At 37.1% G+C, this 19,926-nt stretch overlaps 1 protein-coding gene across 1 annotated transcript in view; it reads right to left on the bottom strand.

The window, feature by feature from the left end:
- Positions 1-19,926, bottom strand: part of gabbr2 (gamma-aminobutyric acid (GABA) B receptor, 2) — a 187,452-nt gene that overhangs the window by 56,472 nt on the left and 111,054 nt on the right. The window contains exons 8-13 of the mRNA XM_028036005.1: positions 17,815-17,875; positions 12,686-12,766; positions 10,763-10,913; positions 10,316-10,448; positions 4,809-4,916; positions 1,236-1,358 (exon numbers count right to left, since the gene is read on the bottom strand). Of these exons, the coding sequence (XP_027891806.1) occupies positions 1,236-1,358; positions 4,809-4,916; positions 10,316-10,448; positions 10,763-10,913; positions 12,686-12,766; positions 17,815-17,875 (657 nt within the window). The remainder of the gene's footprint in view (positions 1-1,235; positions 1,359-4,808; positions 4,917-10,315; positions 10,449-10,762; positions 10,914-12,685; positions 12,767-17,814; positions 17,876-19,926) is intronic.

Consider the following 19,926-nt stretch of genomic DNA (forward strand, 5'->3'; position numbering starts at 1 on the left):
GGTGTTTGATGTTTAAAGTTGTTGGTTTTCTTATTTTAAACTTAACTGCTTCTTGATCTGCTTGGTTAACAATGGGAATGAAAGCAAAACCAGTTTTACTAAATTGAGAAAGAAGTCGTCCATCATTAAAATACAAATTGTACATCTGTATTTATTGAGTCAGTCATTAACAAAATGTATTGGAATTGACAAACTTTGTTTAATTTGCCAAATATTGCTATTTGGCAAAAGTGTGACTAATCACAACACTAATTTACAAAGCCTGTAATTAATTGGTCTAATTTTCTTTAATCACATCCAACCACACATAAAACATATCTGGGTTAGAGCTCTTTGGAATCCATGGTATGTAAACTTTTAATTCCTCACCAAGGCTGAACAGAAACATTTCTAATCCCAAAACGTAATCAACATCAACACAATCCACTTTTAAAATGGGTCATGGTCCATTTTAAAATCTTCAGAGAAATTCATAGGATTTCATGTAAACTTCAAAGTAAAACTTAGAGGTCGAATAAGCAGTATTAATTACACTAAAGTACATATAGCTAATGTTTTTAATGTGAGTTTGAATTCATTTACTGCCTGTATGACTCTCTCTTAGCTTAAGGCATTTCTTTTGCAGTAGCAACTAAGAAACTCATGGATACAGCTATATCTATAAACTGTGCACTTTTGCCTCTAGCAGGAAAATGATAATTCCATTAAAAAATAACACTCTGAACATATTAAGTTTCATCCAGTGTTAAAAACACTAATCTTCTTAAAGATAATTGATCACACAATCATTTGTTAATATTTCAACAGACATCACACGGCATCAATTTCTATAAAATCAATACTGCTGCGTTTTTCCAATGGAAGATCTCTGACTTCTCAGAGTAAAGCGGCGTTAAAATCTCTTTAACACCCAGCAACCTCTCCGGCAGAATGAATGTGATGCTAAGTGCCTGTTTTCCGCTGGCCCTTGCCAATGTCTCCCATTGAAACTGGCAACCGGGAATAGAATGAGCACAGAAGGCAGCGATGGCTCACATCCTGACCCAAAAATAACAACAACCACAAGGAGAGAATATGCTCACTCTACAGTATAATGAAGACATTTCCCTTGCTCGAAGAACTCGGTGTTACTCAATCGGACCTTCCTTGCTGAAAAAAGCCCCGTCAGATTGACACAAAAATATTGGAACAGAGCACATATTTGACCAGGAGGAAAAAAAAAAAGCCTTTCTGACCTCCAAGCTGTATTCTTCCACGGTTCTCCTGAGAGGGTCCACGATCTGCCAGCAAATTAGAATGCATAAGTCGATAAGCAGCATCCCACCGACGATAATCAACAGTTTCTGGTCCTTTATGATCTGTGGAGGAAGAAGACAATGATATGCTTATATTTTTGTGAAGTAGTTCAACGTGTGGGCCTTTAACGGACTAGCATCTATCTCATAAAGGTATGTTAAGCAGGACATTTTTACACACCTTATTTATTGAGTTATTTCACTTTAATCTTGGCTTATTCATGCCTTTCTTTTAACATTTTTAAGGACTTATATTCCCTTTTTACTACTATAAAACAATAAAATCTGACACTTCCAGAAGAGCTATTGGTCAATAATCCATGAGAAGTTCTGTCAGCAAGTCAAATCCTGTTGCCTAAAAAGGAACCAATGCTGAGCCAGCACTGCTCACGTCTAAAACTCGTCTTTTGTACTCTGAACTTTGGAAGGATGAAAGCCATGACCTGTTTGTGATCTTCATTTATAATAGCATTTGACTGAAACCACGAATCAAAAGAAAGGTCAGGAGAAGACAGGGTCACGTTCTGTTTGGAAAGTATCACATAGTCTGGATGCAGCTCGCACAGGTGTCCGTTTCCCCCGGTGGGCTCCGAACGAGGGACATGAGGGGATTGTCTTTTGATCTGCTCAGTCTTTTGATGATGCAAAGACCGAGCAAATGTGGCCGTGGCTAGACAAAGAATATTGATAGGTGGGATCCACAGCCCCTCCGCTAGGCATGTCCGATTTATTGCAGAAAGACGTACACTAAACAGCCACTGGCAATGTGGTAGTGCGTGAACCAAAGAAAAAATAGATGTGTATGCAGTAAAGTGCTGCGAGTAGAAAAAATTTATATTTATTCATGTTTCATTGCCCCAGGTTAATCTCAGATTGAAACAATAAATAAAGGAACACCCAATCAGATTACAAGTAAAAGAAAAAAAAACATGTTTTTTTTAATATGGGTGCCTATAAATACGTAAAGATTTTAGAGAAAAGGTTTAAAATATCATTTAACACCAAGATATCTAAACACCTTTAAATTTCAAATTAACTGTTCCAAAATACTCTAATGAGGAAAAACCAGGGAAGGACATTTTTTCAAAACTATTGAAAAAAAAAAGCTTTACACTTCCATCTGCTAAACTATGATGTGTTATGTTGTCAAGTGACTCTTTCAGACAAATTGTACATGTAATTACTGTAAATTAACTGAAGTGTTACCTGTTTTCTTTCCACCAGCAATATTGGCATTCAGACATACCATTGGTGTTGCACAGATTTTTGTCTCAAGTATCCAACTTGATTTTAGAAAAACTCAAAGAAATAAAAAAGAAATATGTGTAGAGCCTTAATGGGCCTGTAGAAAGAGAGTGCAATAACTTTTTTCCTTTTTACTTTCAAAAGAAAGGAATTATTTACTGACCTGGTTTGAGCTTTGAATAAAGTAATTAGTAGTAACAGTGGCTTTTTTTTTTTCCTTTTTAATAGGTGCTTTCAGGTGCAAGATTAAATATCTTTACTATATAGGCTACCAGAACTATGCAGTCTAATTCTAGTAAAGAAATAAGAGGAAGGTAAATTTAATTGTTTTCCAGGAAACGTTCAAGGTATCTTCATCCCAGATCCCTTAGCTTGGGAACCATTCAAATATGCTAGACGTTTTAACAATATTTTATAAGCTCAATTGTTTTGAAAGGAGTGACAAAAGATTATTTGAAATAGATGACCACAATTATGTGAATTGTCTGAATTTTAATGTGCAATTTCAAGAGTTTTAAGGTGAAACAATGAATATGTTTTCAGACTAGATCAATTGTACCAGTCTTGTCCAGAGATGGTGATCATTTAGATGTCCAGCCATGAAAAATTTTCTCTTTTTTGTTTCTTTTTGCTTAAGTCTTGTGTCAAATTCTAATTTATTTAAGCAGTAGTAGAAAAAATGTTGTTTTTCTGTTTCAACAAAAGCAATTAGAGCATGTCAGATATTTCTATGTTTAATATGTCTGTTAATACCTGAAAAACTGTGGGATTTTTACTTCAGGTTGTCACACCCTCATGTCAGTCCATGACAGAGGGATTCTGGAAACCTTCTTATCTGTCTCTGTACAGATTTAATTGCTTTTTTATAGTTTTCTTTTACAGAAAAATAATTCATTGGAGTCCACCTAGCAGAAACTTTATGGAACTCACTCTTGAATTACATACTCTTCCATTTTACAGGAAAAAAATAACTGATGAAGGAAAACTAGGAGGAAAGGGGTGAATAGTGTTGCTGCTTTGGATCCACAGTTTGAAGAAAAGATGGCTAACACTTGTGTCTGTCCCTCCCCTGACAGCAGTTGGCAGACGTTTCAGGGCACCAACAGCAACTATCAGTCTGCTGAAGCCAAAGCACCTGCACTCAATCAATGTGGATGAAGTGGAACGTGTGTGTGTCCGCTGCACACAAACCCAGGCCCTGAGCCAATAGAGCACACATCTTGAGTGTTAAGAGCTAAACTATGCAGCAGGGGTGAATACTGCCTCAAAGGAAACATTTGTTTTGTCTTTGTTAGCAAGGGAGAGAAGGTGAGAGGAGGGGAAGTGAGTTGAAATAATTGGCTATGAAATGTCAAAGCAATACCAAGTTCAAAGAGACAAAACAGCTCTGTTTCCTGAAATTATTTTTAAATAACCCAACTCATAAAATAAATATAAGGGGTCAGGTTCAGAGTTATAAAAAATCTTTAATAAAATGTTGGAGGTTTATGTCTTTTAACCTCTTTTGATTCATCATCTGTACCCGGTCTCCAGATTTTTGTTTCCTCTTCAGCGTTCCCAGCCTACTTTCTTTGCCATTGAGGCCAGATTGTTTGTCTTGTTTCTTACTCTGTCCTGCTTTGCTTCTGTCACTCCGCCATCCCTTCTGCCGCTATTTTTCTATACCCTCCTTACCTCTTCTACAAGTTCAGTCAATCACCCCTCCTCCTTTCTTTCCTTCCTTCTTTCTTTCTTTGTCTTTTCATGTTCAATGTAAGGCCACCCACCCTTCCAATAATATAGACAATTTTGAGAAGAGAAATAGAGTGGGAGAGGGGAACAGCTATTAATACAAAAGGCCATGAAGACTTGCAGCACAGAAAGAGCAGCACTTTATATAACTGGGCCAGTGAAACAGATCGGGTCAGTTGTTTAAAAAGATATCTATATTTCAATTTTTTCCTTTCTTCAAAGAGACATTGTTCAGAGAAGGTGCTGCAGCCAGCAGTATTCACACATATTTCTATCTGATTCAAGTCTGGGCACGATCAGCTAAATATCAATGCTCATATGTATGTAACCTAGAAAGGACATGTGCCGAATGAAGATGCTTATCACTAAATAAAGTTGTAGGTATCTTGTTTGGTGTTCAAAGATGTTTTTAGGGACAAATAGATCTATTCCTAACTTTACCTCATAAGCATGTCAAAATTATCTCTGTCCTTTAATAAATTGTATTTACAATATGGAAACATACATGTTTTACTGAATAATTACAGTTTTTCTTACCTTTTTCTTCATCTTCACATTTTTGAAGATGGCATGTACCCTCCACGTCTTGGCAAACATGGCACCAAAAGCAGTTGTGTATCCAACAATAAGGATCCATGTCCGAACCTGTCGGTACATTAGCACACATTCGCAACGTGTCATAACGGGGTAATCAAAGCTCAAACCAGCATATGATCTGACAAGTATCTAAAGATAAATTTGTTCAAAACAGTGTTGCAAGGCGTCCTAAAAATAAAATGCTGTCAGATTTATTATTTACTTCCAAGAGCTCTGGTAGACCATCCTTAGCAATGGGGCTGTCAAACTTCTGAGAGCATTTTATTTTAGTAAAAAAAAAAAAATAATAATGTGGACCTTTTATGTTTTAGCACAAAACACAAAGCTGATGAGTTAAAGAAGCTTGAAAATTAAATAGAATCTAAAATCAGAAATGAGTAGACAGTTGTGTACTTCAGCATGACCAGGTGCTAATGCACCTTAGTGAGTTTAAAAAAAAAAAAGACAAAAAACTGAGATCAGTTCTTCCAAAACGTTTTAGACCTGTTCCCACCTAGTGACATACAGCTTGTGCAATTCAGCTGGAAAACTGATGAGAAAGAGGCAAAACTATTTAAAACAAATGGCAAAACAGCCTGGTTCCATATGCACACCTGTAAACTAATACCTGGTTAAAATTACTTTTGATTTGTTTTGACCGTTCTTTGTTCTCACTTTCATATTTGGCTTCATTTACAGTGAATCTGCTGAAGTTCTCCTTTTTTATTTTATTTATTTATTTTTTTTACTTTTCCACATTTGTGTGCTTGACATAAAGTCATATTTTGCAGAAAGATTACAAATGATCAAAATTATCTCAATGCACAAAGGTATCAGAAAGGAGAATGGTAATAAAATACCTAGAAAATTACACATGCACAAGGCCATCATAAATAACTGGAGAACAAATGGAGCAACAGGATTTTACAAAAACTGGTTTCAATCTGGATGAAAACAGGTTGAAACCAGTCAGGGAGGCTCCTAAAAAGCTAGCAGCATTTCTGAAAAGTTATTTTTCCTCCAACAAGTCCTGGTTGTTTAATACATTGGTGCACAGCTGCTAATACGAGTCAATTCTAACCCAGAAAGTTGACATAGAAAGAAATTTTATTTTTAACCATAAATCCAAGTACACAACCAAATCAACAACAACAAAAAAAACTTTGTAAGATGAAAATGAACACTTTGGAATGTCCAAGCCAACGTCCAGGACTAACGTTGACAGAAAATCTGTACGGTCACCTGACAAAGAAAATGGCTTCTAAACCGACATTATATATATATTTTTTATTATTTTTTACTATCTACTAGTTATACACCATAAAAGTCAAACTATATTTGGGAAAAGTGATCATGCTGTAATCATGGTTACATTTTTTTTTACATCACAAAAACCTAGTATTTTAACTGGAACGTGTGCTCTTTTGAGTGACGCTTTGGAAGAGCTTTGGCTACAAATGACAAGAAAAATTAGGCCGTCTATTCACTGGGAGACCAGCTCATTAATCAGTAGTACATCTATCAACCTCTGCGCTCCTTTGCTGTAGCACTTCATCGGAAGTGACAGGCTCTGTTTTGGCTCTGCAGCGCAGCTTCATCCAGGTGACGGCAGCTCGAGACGTGCCCTGCCTGTCATTACTTGTGTCTGTGATGTGTGTGTGTCGGCTATGGTGTTATCACAGTGGAAACTAGTTATCACTGTAATCAAAACTCCTTAATTAATCCAGTATCTACATAGTCACACGGTACTGCTACCTGAGGCGAGACACTTAATGTGCTCTGTGCTAGCTGCAGAACCTGCAGTGAGATTCAATCAATTTTCCCTTGATCATATGGTCCATGCGAGAGGCTTGTTAGCTACTTTTGCTTTGGCATATCTTAAATATCCTCCTGAGACCCAGAGAAAAAAAAGTTTTTGAATTTTACACTACATGACTCTTTGGAGTGAAAAAACATCACTACAATTGAAAAAATTTCAAAACATGTTTTTATTTATTTTTTAGAGTATGTCCTTTGGAGAGGACATCGGGACTCTCTTGTGGCAAATATGAACACATTTCGAGGCATACATTTACCTCTGAACTCTGACAATCTTTAGTGCTGTAAATTTCAAATGGCTACATCATTTAAGCCAGTGGTTCAGATTTCCAGGCACCTCATTCAACTTATCAAAAGCAAGCTGATTAGTGTAGTTTAATCAGGTGTGTTAGTTCTGTTTTGGTTTGTGGTAGTCCATAAAGCAGTTCTTCTTCTTTGAGATGCAGAGGTACATGTTGCATTTGATGCACTTTATGTAGGTTTTTCCAGTGCACCCTTCTGCTCTGCACCTGGAAGTATTAGGATTGTCCATCATCTGTGGCAAATGGACAGCTCCATACTTTCTCACTTCCTTATCTGGCTGGGGCCTCCTTCTCTTCTGTGATGGAACGTACTCCTCATCATTCGACGCATCAGATTCAATTGGATTGGGTTGGCCTGACTGCCCCTGGGCAATCAGTTCCTCACCTAAGAGCAGTTTGAAGTCATGGTATTGGAGAGTTTTCTTCATAGGTCGTGCCAAAGCGTGGCTGTCTTCCTTATACTGTAACCAGGAGTTGGTGATGGCCAGATCGAAGAAGTGTAGGATTGTGCGTACAGTCCATTTCCTTGTGCGGTTAGCCATTCTATAAAAGCTAAGCATTCTATCACACATATCAACCCCACCCATGTTGGTGTTGTACTCTGCCACCACTGCAGGTCTGGACACTTGAACATGCCTTTTGTCTTTCAGTGACCATCTGGTCCGGGTATCCTGGGGCTCTATTCCATGCACTGTAGATGCCATGAGTACAGGTTTATTGTCAACCCATTTTGTCACAGCCAGCTCAGGATGCTTCCTTGTCACCATTACGGAGGAGCCTCTTCCTTGTTTCAACAACTCTTTATCAGATGTAATGTTACAATCCTTTGGGAGTCTATTTTTCATCAGTGTTCCACTTGCAGGCAGACCCATTTCTAGCAATTTATCCAGTAGTTTTATTGAGGTGAAGTACCTAGACAGACAGACAGACACAAACACAAAAAAAAGTTAAATAAGTGTCATTTGTTTACAGAGAATCATCATCAACAGCACCACAGTTGACATTTTCATCATACCTGTCAAAGTACAGGTGAGTTCCCCTGGGAATGGACTCAGTCAACCGAAGAACTGCATTTGCTCCTATTCCAAGTCCTGTGTCTCTGCCGACGAAGGTGTTTTTTCCTTGGTAGACTTCAAAATCCAATACAATTCCAGTTGGAGTAGCAAGAACAAACACCTTCAATCCGGTTGGATTTGGCTTGCCAGGAACGAATTGACGGACTGGACATCAACCAGTAAAGGGAATCATTTGTTCATCAATAGAAACATTTCCTGGCCTGGGTAGGTTTAGGCAGCCTTGTTGCACCTTCTTCAGAAGTGGACTGACTCTCCAAAGCATATTTAGCTTCCTCTCCTCTTCAGTTACATCAAGATCATTAGTGATTTTCAGAGAACATCTGATCTTGAAAAAGCGATCCCTTGTCATGGACTCAGCAACTATTGGCACTCTTGTTTTTTTGGCCCAATACATTTTGATTTTTGGGTAACCAAGGCATGCCATGTACACCGAGACTCCAAAGAAGGTCTTAATCTCCTCAGGTGTTGTATTCAGACTTGAGCCTGACACCTGAATCTGTCTCTGGTTTGTGCAAAAGGACATGTCCTCAAAAACTTTGTTGTCAATGTACTGCTCAAAGTATTTTGATGGTGGCCAGTCTACACAGTTTGGGGCAGTACAGACAACCTCTCCGGAGTCTTCTAGCACAGGCAGGAATCTTAAGAGACAGACAAATACGTTAAATAATTATGTCCTCTAAAAGTGATAGTTCATCCAAAAAATACTCTTATCTGTCTAAGCTTATCTACTCTTGTCTCAGAAGCCTACGTGTTAGTTTTGGTCCAAAGTGGGCGACGGGCCCTTGCATCCTCAACTTCACTCTCCTCTTCCTCACTTGATGCCTCATCCTCTGAACTCCCGACCTCAAAATCACCGTCAATCTGTCCCTGTTGGTCCTCCTCATCTGACAAATCTATGTCTGAGTCTCCATCAATAATCCTGTTTAGGATTTTCTCTGCCTCAGTCAGTGAGCTGACTTCTATGAAAACAGGTTAAAAAATAAAAAGCAAATCCTGATGTCCTCTATGGAGGACACACATAAACAGGTTATGTTTTATGCCAACAAATAATTAAACTGCTCTGAAAATTCACCTAACTATTCCTTAGATGTTCATTTACTAGAAGCAATCTGAATATTAAACTCACAAAGCTCATAATTAGAAAATAATATACTTACCTTTCTTCTTTCGATAAAATGTGCTCACCGGGATGGCAGCCATTTTGAAGAATCAGGAAGAAAATTCTAGAAAAGCCCCACCCCCACACATGTCATATCATTGGAGAGCCCAGTATGTCCTCTCTAAGGACCAACAGGATTTAACACAGTGGCATGTATGGTTTCAGAGTTATGAACAAAAAACCTATGTGCTCCACAGAGGACAAAAATGTATTGCTGGGTCTCAGGAGGATATATAAAGTAAAAATAAAAATAGGAAAATAGCATGGAAATTTTAAAATAGACAATACACTGTGACAGCATTTATACCCCTTAAAATTTATTTCATTTTTTAGGCCTTCATACGATAGACCAAACCAAAGTATTGCATAAGTAGAAAGAAAATATTATGTGTTTTTTGCCCCTGCATGATGATCTCTGACTGCAGTTACAGTTGCAAGTCTTTTGGGTATGTTACCATCTGCTTTGCACATCTTTTCATCACACAGCATTTTCCACAAAGATGAAAAAGTTTTTGCTTTGGTCTCCTCTGACCTTCACATGTTTTTTGTGCTTGTGGCAAAATGAATATTGCTTCTTCTGATTCTGTCTTTTCAAAAATGGTTTTCTTGTAGCTCTTCCAGAAAAGCTGGATTTGCTTATTGTGTGAGCAATAGCTAGCCGTGATCCACCCGAGCTGTTGACGTCTGCAGCTCCTCCATTACGAAGGGGCTCATGGTAGTCTCTCTGATTAATGTTTTTCAGTCAGTTTATATGGATGGCCATGTTTCAGTAGGCTTGCAGATTTGCATTTTTTTAATGAATTTTCTTTAACAAACTTCTGAGGCCTTCACAGAGCAGCTGCACTCCGAGATTGCGTACTAATAAGGTGACCTCTCAAGGCAATCGGTTGCACTTTTAGTAGAGGCTGAATGCAACATCCTTGAGATTTTTATTTCCATAAATGTTTGAAAACCACACTATTTTTCATCCACTTATAAATTGTGCAGTACTTTTTGGGCTATCAACTCAAATCTTCCAAAATCAAATTGGAATTTGCGGTTGTAGGATGTTGAATCAAACTCAAGCTTGCGTTTAATATTTAATAGGTTAATAAAAGTTTGAAGTGGACTCACAGTGCAGAGCGTCTCAAACTCTTTGTCCGAAACAAAACCTCCATCAAGACCAAAGAGGAAGATCGAGGCGTAGGACAGCATGCCTCCTAGGATGATCAGGTTGTTCATGTATGGACTGGACATCTTGATTAGTCTGAAGGAGAACAAAACATTAAATAAACGACGAAACTGATTAGCGGAGCTTTAAGACTGACAATATACTTATGCAAAAAAAGTCTAAAAAACCACAAGTATATTAAACAGTTGTATTATTTGACTAGATTCATTTTTATTTCTATTACTATTCACCCCACATAAGCTTGTCTGGCCTTCATGCATCTCTCTACTTCTTCTCCCTTTACAAAATCTGCTAATTTAATATTTTCTCCCACAGTACAAGTCTGCATTTTATCTTCACTGGCTGTCATTTTTTGCCAAGGTTGTACTGGTCTGTTTCCAGATGCTGACCTGTGATTTCGGTTCTTGATGTTAAAGAACAGGAAAGCCCCGGCCATTAGCATGCCCAGGATGGTTATAGTAGACAAGATGCTGTACAGTGGCACGTTGATGTGGCGCCGTTGTAAACGAACAAATGTGCGATCTTTGGGAGGCTCCACACCTACGACACAAAGGAGGAGAAAAGGTTATTTTCATACTTCTTAAAGTTTCAACCATTTTCTGTGCTAAACTTTTTCCAAAAAAAAAGAAAAAGAAATCTACTTATTTGAACTTTCCTCCTTTAGATTCATTCGTCTTCTAAAAGAATGTGCTACTGCAGCAAATATTAACTTATTCAAGCTCAGCTTCCAAATATTCATGTAAATCTTTCTACCGGCGCCACATTCAGGTTATTGTGGGCAAGAGCTGCATTTTCTAGTATTTAGAATTAATCGCATGGGCATCCTCTGTGCGTTTAATGTGGTGAGGGATGTAGCAAGAAGCTTTCATTGCAGGAGCTTCTTTATTTGGGGCAGAGAAGGGAAGATGGAGCGAAAGAGCGCCGTAGGGGGAGAATAGCCAGAAGGATCAAACAAATTCCAAAGTATGTCAACACTTGCAAAACCCGAAAGAGAGGGAAAATGGACTGGTAAATAATTTAGAGGCGAGAGGCCAGCTTAGGAAGGTGAATTGTGATCCTGGTTCAGGCTCAAAAATATTCAGATGCTGACAGAAAAAAAAAATCTATTTTGGACTATATGAGTTATAGTAAACAGTTGTGCCATACATATTGTCAAAGTGTATAATTTCAGATATTTAATTTATCTAATTCCTTTGTTTTATTTTTATAGACATTAGAGACATAAAATACACTTAATATGAGAAAAGATAACATGAAAAATTATTTAAACAGGCAGGCACAGGCCAAGTTTAAATCAGAGATGATCTCAAGTAATTTTTTTCCCCCCAAGTTAGATCTCAAGTCTCTCGCCCCAATTCAGAATCGAGCTTCAGTTACTCAAATAAACATTTCTTCAATCAAATTCATGACATCTAGGTCACCTTTAACCCTGCATTGCTGCAGGGTTTCAAAACTGGACTGCTTGTGTCTAGGCCTAAATTATTACATGGAAATGTAATAATTTCATTTAATAGTTTTTCCTTTTTGACGAATTCTGATAAATTGTAATATGCAGACTTTATTTCTGAATAACTACCTCATAAATTATGAGCAATTTTAACCAGTTTGGACTGAGTGTAGATGTTGTGCAGCACCTGAATCACTGCCCATGAATTGGGTTCTGAATACTAAGCACTCAAATACATTTTTATAATACAGACTACAGTTGTTGAATAATAAAATGGACCATCAATAACAGCTGGTCATATTTGTGACCACTGATTCTTAACGTTGTGGGGCAATAAATTGGTGCTTTTCCTAACGTACTCTAGCATTACACTCAGCATAATTATCATATAGAATGCCTAAGTTATTTAAATCTAAATTCAAATCTAATGTAATCTAAATAGGGCTTCTGAAAGTCCCACTTTATAATTATCACCAGCACCCAAAACAAATGGTATTTCAAACAAACATAAGAAATCTTCAAATCAAACAGCCTGTTCATTTGTTCGCATAACATAATTTCATACTTGTGCATTACCAAAATGGTAGCCCTCGAATGTGAATGAATGCTAGAAGCTGATACTCTGACTTACCCGAGCATTAATTATCAAAAAGCATATTAGGACAATTTTTTAACTGGTTTCATTGTCTCCTTGCATTTCAATTAGCTTGCTTTGGCAACTTATAGTGAAATACCTGGTCCTGCCTTGGGTGAGGTATTAAACCTCTCTAGGATTTAAGGAAAGGCTCTGAGCAGGGGAGCTTTTTTCTGCAAGGAAAGATTGACGTCCTTACCCCAATAGTTTCCACAAGTAAAGTTGTCCTACCTTGGAACCTGATGGAGTTGTTCTGGAGATCCAGGATGTCAGCGATAGAATTGTACTCTCCCACTTTTGCTTCCTGACCATCTGTTAAAATAATAATTTAAAAAAATCCCCACAAACATAAATATGTATTTACAATGGGTTTATTTATATATAGTAAAATAAATAAAACAGCAAAGTAACTGCAAATATAAAATGTCTGTAGAAAAGCAACCATTTAACTCAAATATGCACTAAAACATCCTGGCTGGTTTCACAACAGACCCACTGCTTTGTAGGGAGTGTCAGCTTCCTGCACTGCTTTTACCTACAGCCACATTCAACTATGCTGCCAAGGACATAGCTGAAAAGCAAAAGATTGCAGCAGTCTCATACTGCATGTGAGCCTCCAGGTGTAATCAAGCCATTCTGTTATCAACTGAACAATCTTTAGTAGACAGTAACAGTAGTGCAGTTGTTTCCTGCAGCCTTACCCAGCAACCTGCTCTGCTGCTCAGCCTGTGTTTACAAGCACACCACATTCTGTGCCTCCCCGTTTGGTCAGCCAAGTTCCACATGGCGTCTTCCTCAGCACTTACTCAAGCAGCATCTCTTCCATAGCAAGCAATTAAAAAATCTCTCAAAACACCACTATGTTGTCCTAAGTACAGTACTAATTAATAGTTCATCTTATTTTGGTCAAACTTAAAAGGTAAAAAAAACAAAAAACATAATAAAACACCACAGATAAACAATAACTGGAAGAATTGCTAACTGATGTAAAAGGAGAAACATGTGGGTCTATATGTAAACTAGAATCTAAATGCTTGTTGTTATCACCCTTCTCTTCTACCCAGAAATGTTTCTCAAGCACATCTATGAACAAACAGCCTCTCCCGTGTAATATTGGAGGAGGAATGGCCCTGTCAGGCAAACATGGCCATTCACCTTCTATTACTTGGTTAGATTTTACAACTGGGAGGATGGAGAAAGCAAATGGGAGGGGGAAAAAAGGAGACAGGCTGTTAATTTTCTTTGTAGGAAACATACACAACCTGCAGTTTGTTCAGGTGTGCCTGTGCAAGCCTTTCCACCTTTTTCCATTTTCACTCTCAAAGACCAATTGAACTTTTAGGCAGAAGTGTCCTTGACAAGAAAAATGACAGACAACATCATCTACCAGTGGGCCACTCCGCTCCACTCTGCTTTCCTCTTGGAGAATCACTTTATCTTATCTTCAGTCCTCATCAGAAAGTCAACGACAGCTGAAAATGTCACACTAAGGCGATTCTACCTAGGGATTTTCAACCTGGTAAGTTGCCTTTTACAGGTGATCATGTGATTTTATGTGATCCAGATTAATTAAGAAAGAACTGTACCAGGGTCCATTTAAATTCAAATGTAATTTTTAGCTGCAAACAAAGTCCCTCCTTACAATCAGGCGAATGAGTGAATTCACTATTATAAATCAAACATTTTATGCAAACTAGAATACATATCAAACAAGTTGCAGATGAGGAAAAAAAGAAAAACCTGCTCTAGGCACAGACTCACAACATGCTTTTGGAGGAAATAAAACAAAATTTTCTGCCGTTTGTACAAATAAAATGAACTCGCAGTGCTTCACTTTCACATCAGCTTTGATGAACTCTTCTGTCTTCAAGCTAATTTAGTATGAAAGAAAAGTTTCCAAAGGAACAACACAAAATAAATTTGGACTGTCAAAGGACGACTGAGCTCATTCTAACCAGTTTTCAAGTTACTTTGTTTATTAGTTTGTTTATTTTTTGAATATGTACCAAAAATCCACCATGAAGAATAATTTCTTTTTTTTGGACGTACTCAAGGGTGGGAGTATAAACTTATAAAAATCCCCACTCCTTAACCACCTACAATATCCTTCATTTATTATGTATCTAATCCTGCATGACAGCTATACCTTCACTTAATAGTTAAATAAATATGGGTTTACTTAATTTTCTCAAATGATATCAGACATATGCTGAATTTCTTAGGTTCTTGCTATACTAAATGCAAGCCTGCCACCAGCAGCTGTACACATTCAGATATGCAATTGTCGCTAGACGTATGATAGGTAAAAGTGTCTCTTAGTTATTAAAGAAAACCACAGTTTTCTGTCAATTAAAACGGGAGGTTCAAAGTTTTTCTTTAGTGTTGTGGCAAAGGAACTCTAACCAGATCAAAGAAATTGCCCCCAGCTTGTTTAGCTGTTTCTTTCCTCAATGAAGCCCTTGAACATTTTGTTGCTGCCATTAATTTACCCTGTTTTTTCTTGTTTTCATATCCCAATAAAAAAAGTAACCCTTGCCCAGTGTTTCAATGCTTTCTATTCATTGTTGCAAATTGTTGCCAAGTTAGGGTTAAAATCAACAACCTGCAATAATCTAAATGAAAAAAGCTAAATGATTTGCTGGTAAACATAGATATTGATCGCACTTCATTGTTAAAACTGCTAAATCAAAGTGCTGCATTTGACACTGTGGACCACTCTGTGGATCACAGAGTTTAATAAAAAAAATTTTTTTAAAAGGATTAGTATCAGTTGATCTTGATAAGTATTTGAAAAAACACCATATGACAAGATTTTAACACAATGAATTGGACTGATCTGAATTAGCGTTAAAATTATTTCAATATATTTTCACCTATTTTGACAAGTAAAGAGCCCAAAAATGGCATTTAGTTTGAATCTGTGCTATATAAATGAACAGAAAAGCAATTCACAGCTAATGGATACTTTATATATCAATAGAATTTTTTATGAAATTTCTTGACAGTTAAAACCTAAGTGTGACTATTTTTCAGAATTCAGCTCTAACATAGAGAAAACAGTACAAATATATAATATTTTGCTAATATTACAGTAATAAGAGAAAATTCTTAGAGCACCATAAACATTGGAGTAATGGTTTTCTATTTTTTTCATGCTTTTTAGCATGTTTATTTTAAATCACAGGTACAGTGTTAGCAATCAGAACCTCTGATAGAGAACTATCGCTCAGTTCATCTCCATTAGAAGGAAAACAGGAGTCAGAAACCGCTGACTGAAAGCGTACCGACAGGGAGAAATTGAGAATCAAAGGCTGCAGACAGATGACAGTGACGTGTGGAAGATCACTACCTTTTAAAATATTTAAAATGGGGCAACCCCTCATGACCTCTCCAACCAGCAAGAGCTTTGGTGCAGTGTGTCAAAAAGGGGTGACAAAATCACTTTCTATGTCTGTGAGACACAAGATATAGAGCAAAGGTTGATCAGGGGCAAAGATGGTAAAGGAGATGGATATAGCACAAATATATAATAAAAGAGAGAGCCCTCTGTTGAAATTTTTGAGAGAGAAAAAACATTTTTGTGAACCATTTCTAAGAAAACAATTCAAGCAGATAACAACTTTAATGATCTTTTTCAAAACTAAGTTTAAAAATGAGGAAAATTCAATCTGTGTTATGTTCTAGTGCCTTGCAAAAAAGTTCATTTTTATTTATTGTGAAATACCCTGTTTTAGCCTAAGAAAGGCAAGACGTTTGAGTAAAACACTGGGGTGACTTGATGAAGTGGTGAAGCAGAAATAGAGAAGGGACAGTAATCATTAAAGAATGCTGCAACTGATTTTGCACACTGAAACCCCTCGACAGAGTAGACCGACTCTAACAGACTGGATAGATGCAGATATTAGGAAATCCTGATTCTGCACATTAGCTCTGTTCCAAATACTTCTTCTGGTTTCACAGAGAAAATACATACGCATAGTGTACGAGTGTGAGCTGTAACCAGCCAGAGGGATCAAGCCTCTCTGCAGTCAGAAAGATAAGATGGTTAGGCTGAGAGAGAGGACTGATCAGCAGCATGCTGCTGTGCTTCATACAGTCTAAGATGCCTGGGAGGTGGGAATCTCCTGCTTTAAGATCCGATCTTTTGGGTTATTCTCAGGAAATCCTGTCAGCTCAAAAACAACCACCGGGTTTATCACTATCGGAAGACAACAGAAGTTTTTTTTTATTTTTAATATTCTGACTCAGAACCTCCACAAATGCATTTAATAACCACAGGAGGGGACATATCAATTCAAGTTCTGCCAAACCAGAAGCATGGTACAGCTCTATAGAGGAAGCATTGGGGAGATGTTTCTTTTTTTCCCCAGGAGAAAACAGTCTCAACAAATACTGATTGTTTTTCTGGCAGACAATTGCGAAAGTCAAAGTGGGGGTACAGAATGTGAAACATTTCAGTGATACACTTCAGCCACAACTTCAAACATTTCAAAGGATCCAGTCTATGCACATCAAGCATGACAAGAATACCCTCAGCTGGGAATTAGCACATAATAGCAAAATGCTTAAAAAAAAGAGCAAATAGAAGAAGAAGTAATATTTTCTGAGTTAGCCCAAAAGAGAATGTAATTGTTTATATTTTTGGTAAAAGTTTCTTTTTGATGTGTTGTTCTGTAACAAATTGCCATGCAAATGTTTCCACGTTTTATTATTTCATGTTCAGTTCCATCAGAACCACATAGATAAAAAAAAATACATGTATTTCTATATCTATTTAAAAGCACATAAAGCCAAATTCTGCTGATCATGACTGATTTTTAAAGTCAATAAAAAGGGTAAAACATCTAATGGTGAATATTTTTTATGGACCCTGTAATTACTACTTGGAAGTAAAATAATGAAAAGTGCTTTAATTTTTCTATATGCTATTTTATCAAAGTATATTTTGATAAAATAGCTTATAGTGTAAGATTGACCCAGTCAGTGTTCATACCTAAATGCAACTGAGAATCTGTGTTAAGAGACAATCTTACTAAGCTATGGCTGGAACCATTTTGCAAACATAATTTTTACACTTGCACAGACCAACTTAATAAATCAGATTATTATCAAAGAGTTTATTTATGTCAGTGACTAAATTCTAATTATAATTGCCCGTATAAAAAACAAAAAAACAAAACAAAACAAAAACAAACATGCCTTCCCTTCAACTCCACAGTCATGTTCTGTGTTTTGGGCAAGCACACAAAATTTTAATAAAATAGATTACAGTCTGGTTGCAAGATAAAAAATGAATATTTTGCACTTGGAAATGAAGACAAATAGGACAGAAAATAAAGGCAGGTTATTAAGAAAAGTACCTTGAAACTGGTTGAATTTTATTGTGCCCATCCTCTCTCCATTACGAAACATGACTTGACCCTGAAAATAAGCAAAGCAAACCACAATGAAACACGTATTTATTTAGATTATTAAGACATTAGATTGTGCTGAAGAAGATGTGTGCTAAACTATTCAATGAATTAAGCAAGGAGCTGATTTCAGCTAAAATTATTCACAATGCGTTCTTTTCTGTGTTTGCAGGGAAAGGGCAGAGGCTCGGTTCTGACATACTTAATTTTATTTCATTAAAACTGGCCAAAATTGATCTGTTTATAGAGGTAAACAAAATTATCCTTCAGCCAATTCAGGCGCTAAGACTCTTGGAGCAATCTCAGAATAGTAAGGCGGAGTGATTTAACTCTTGGAGTTAATGTTCATTTCAATCCGTTTGTGTGTCCCACACTTGGACGGAGAAAAAAATTGACAGCCAGAGTAAATGATTCCTGATGGAAATATATATCTAGTCAAACATCTATTCCAGTTTGACTAAATACGACATTATAAAGTCTGTGGTTCAATCAATTTTCATCCAGGTAGCGTCTGTCACAAACCCATGGGTCAAAATGAGAATACATGTTTGGTGATCTTGTCAAACACTTTCAGACTAGTTGTGCTTATTTCACCTTATCTTTTTGAATTATTCATACATTCCTATCTTCCTTGTTCTATACTCTTCTTCTCACTCCGTCTTCCCTTTATCTCTCTCTCCTGCTTCATCTACCAGGAGTGTTCAATTAATTCAGCCCACCATCTGCTCACAGAGCTCCTTAATTACGCATTTAACTGGGTTTACATATTAGCTGTTGGCTAACAAAATAGGTGAAAGACAAACAGACACACACACACACTCAGATAGACGGATAGTTTGCAATGACTGATTAAATCATAGCTAAGGGGACATGGTGGGGTGGCCGGAGATGATTTTCTCTTAAAAACTGAGAAGCTTTGAAGTGGCAAAGAAGGATCCCACCCCTCCCTTTGAATCCCATTCTTTGTGTGGCAACTTTGATGTTAACCCGAGAGTGTGAATGCATGTGGTTCTGTGTGCATGTACTTAGTGTGCTACTACAGTACTTGCATGTGTCACACAGATAGCCTTTCCTAGCACTCAGCCTCTTTATATCTTTTAGATTTTGACGCACAACATGCTGCACCTGAACGTGTGTGCTGCAGTGTACTCCTGAGCAGCTGCTTTTGGATTACACTGAGATAACTGGGGTGTGTAATAGGGGTCAGAGCATGTAGGTTGAAAACAAGAGCAGAAACTCGACTTGAAGCTATTAAAGTTCTGAGTTCATATTGGTCGCAAGAGTAGCTGCATGCCACACGTGCTCGCTCTAATGATCAGATCAGCTGAGGCTGGATTTACATAGACGTCACCCTGGTTGGGCCCCTCCTTCTGCATCCTAGATAAACAGGTCTCACAAAGCATAAAGCTGTGTTTTAAATAAATGTTATAATCTGATGTTATGTTCAGGTTCCAGTTTATGCAACGATGCCTTCGTGCCCGTCTCCATCTGATCATATCCTTTAGTAAAATCACTTGTTTGTGTTTTTACAAATATAATAAAGCATTCGTTAATCTCAGGTTGTGTTTTTTAAAACCTGTGTTCTGTGTAGAATAGTTTTGCTCAGGTTAGACCAGTTAAATGATTTTTGATTTTGTACTAAAATTTATTAAAATAAATAAAGATTCTTTAAAACAAGTACATCTTGGCACAATATAGGAACCTTGAGTCTTGTACTAAGTTTGCACACAGCCATGGTTTATGGGCATTTTTCTGTACAGTACACTATGCACAACACACAGAGGTGTCTATTTTAACTATCAGACTGGACTGATCCTTGGTCCCTTTTCTCTGTAAATAATCTGTTTTATTCCTATGTACTAAAAGTATTGTGTCCCAGTTTATTATTTTCTTGTAGTTAAGTATTTTCATGAATCATAAAAGTAAATGATCTTAAAAGTTTTCAAATGTTATGTTTAACTAGCTATACTCCTCCATTTGGGGCAGCCACCAGACGTAACCTGCTCCTGGTTGATTTGATTTACTACTGTAGAGTCATATAACCACAATTTCTTATACAAA

This window comes from Xiphophorus couchianus, chromosome 13 (assembly GCF_001444195.1).
Source record: "Xiphophorus couchianus chromosome 13, X_couchianus-1.0, whole genome shotgun sequence".
NCBI lineage: Eukaryota > Metazoa > Chordata > Actinopteri > Cyprinodontiformes > Poeciliidae > Xiphophorus > Xiphophorus couchianus.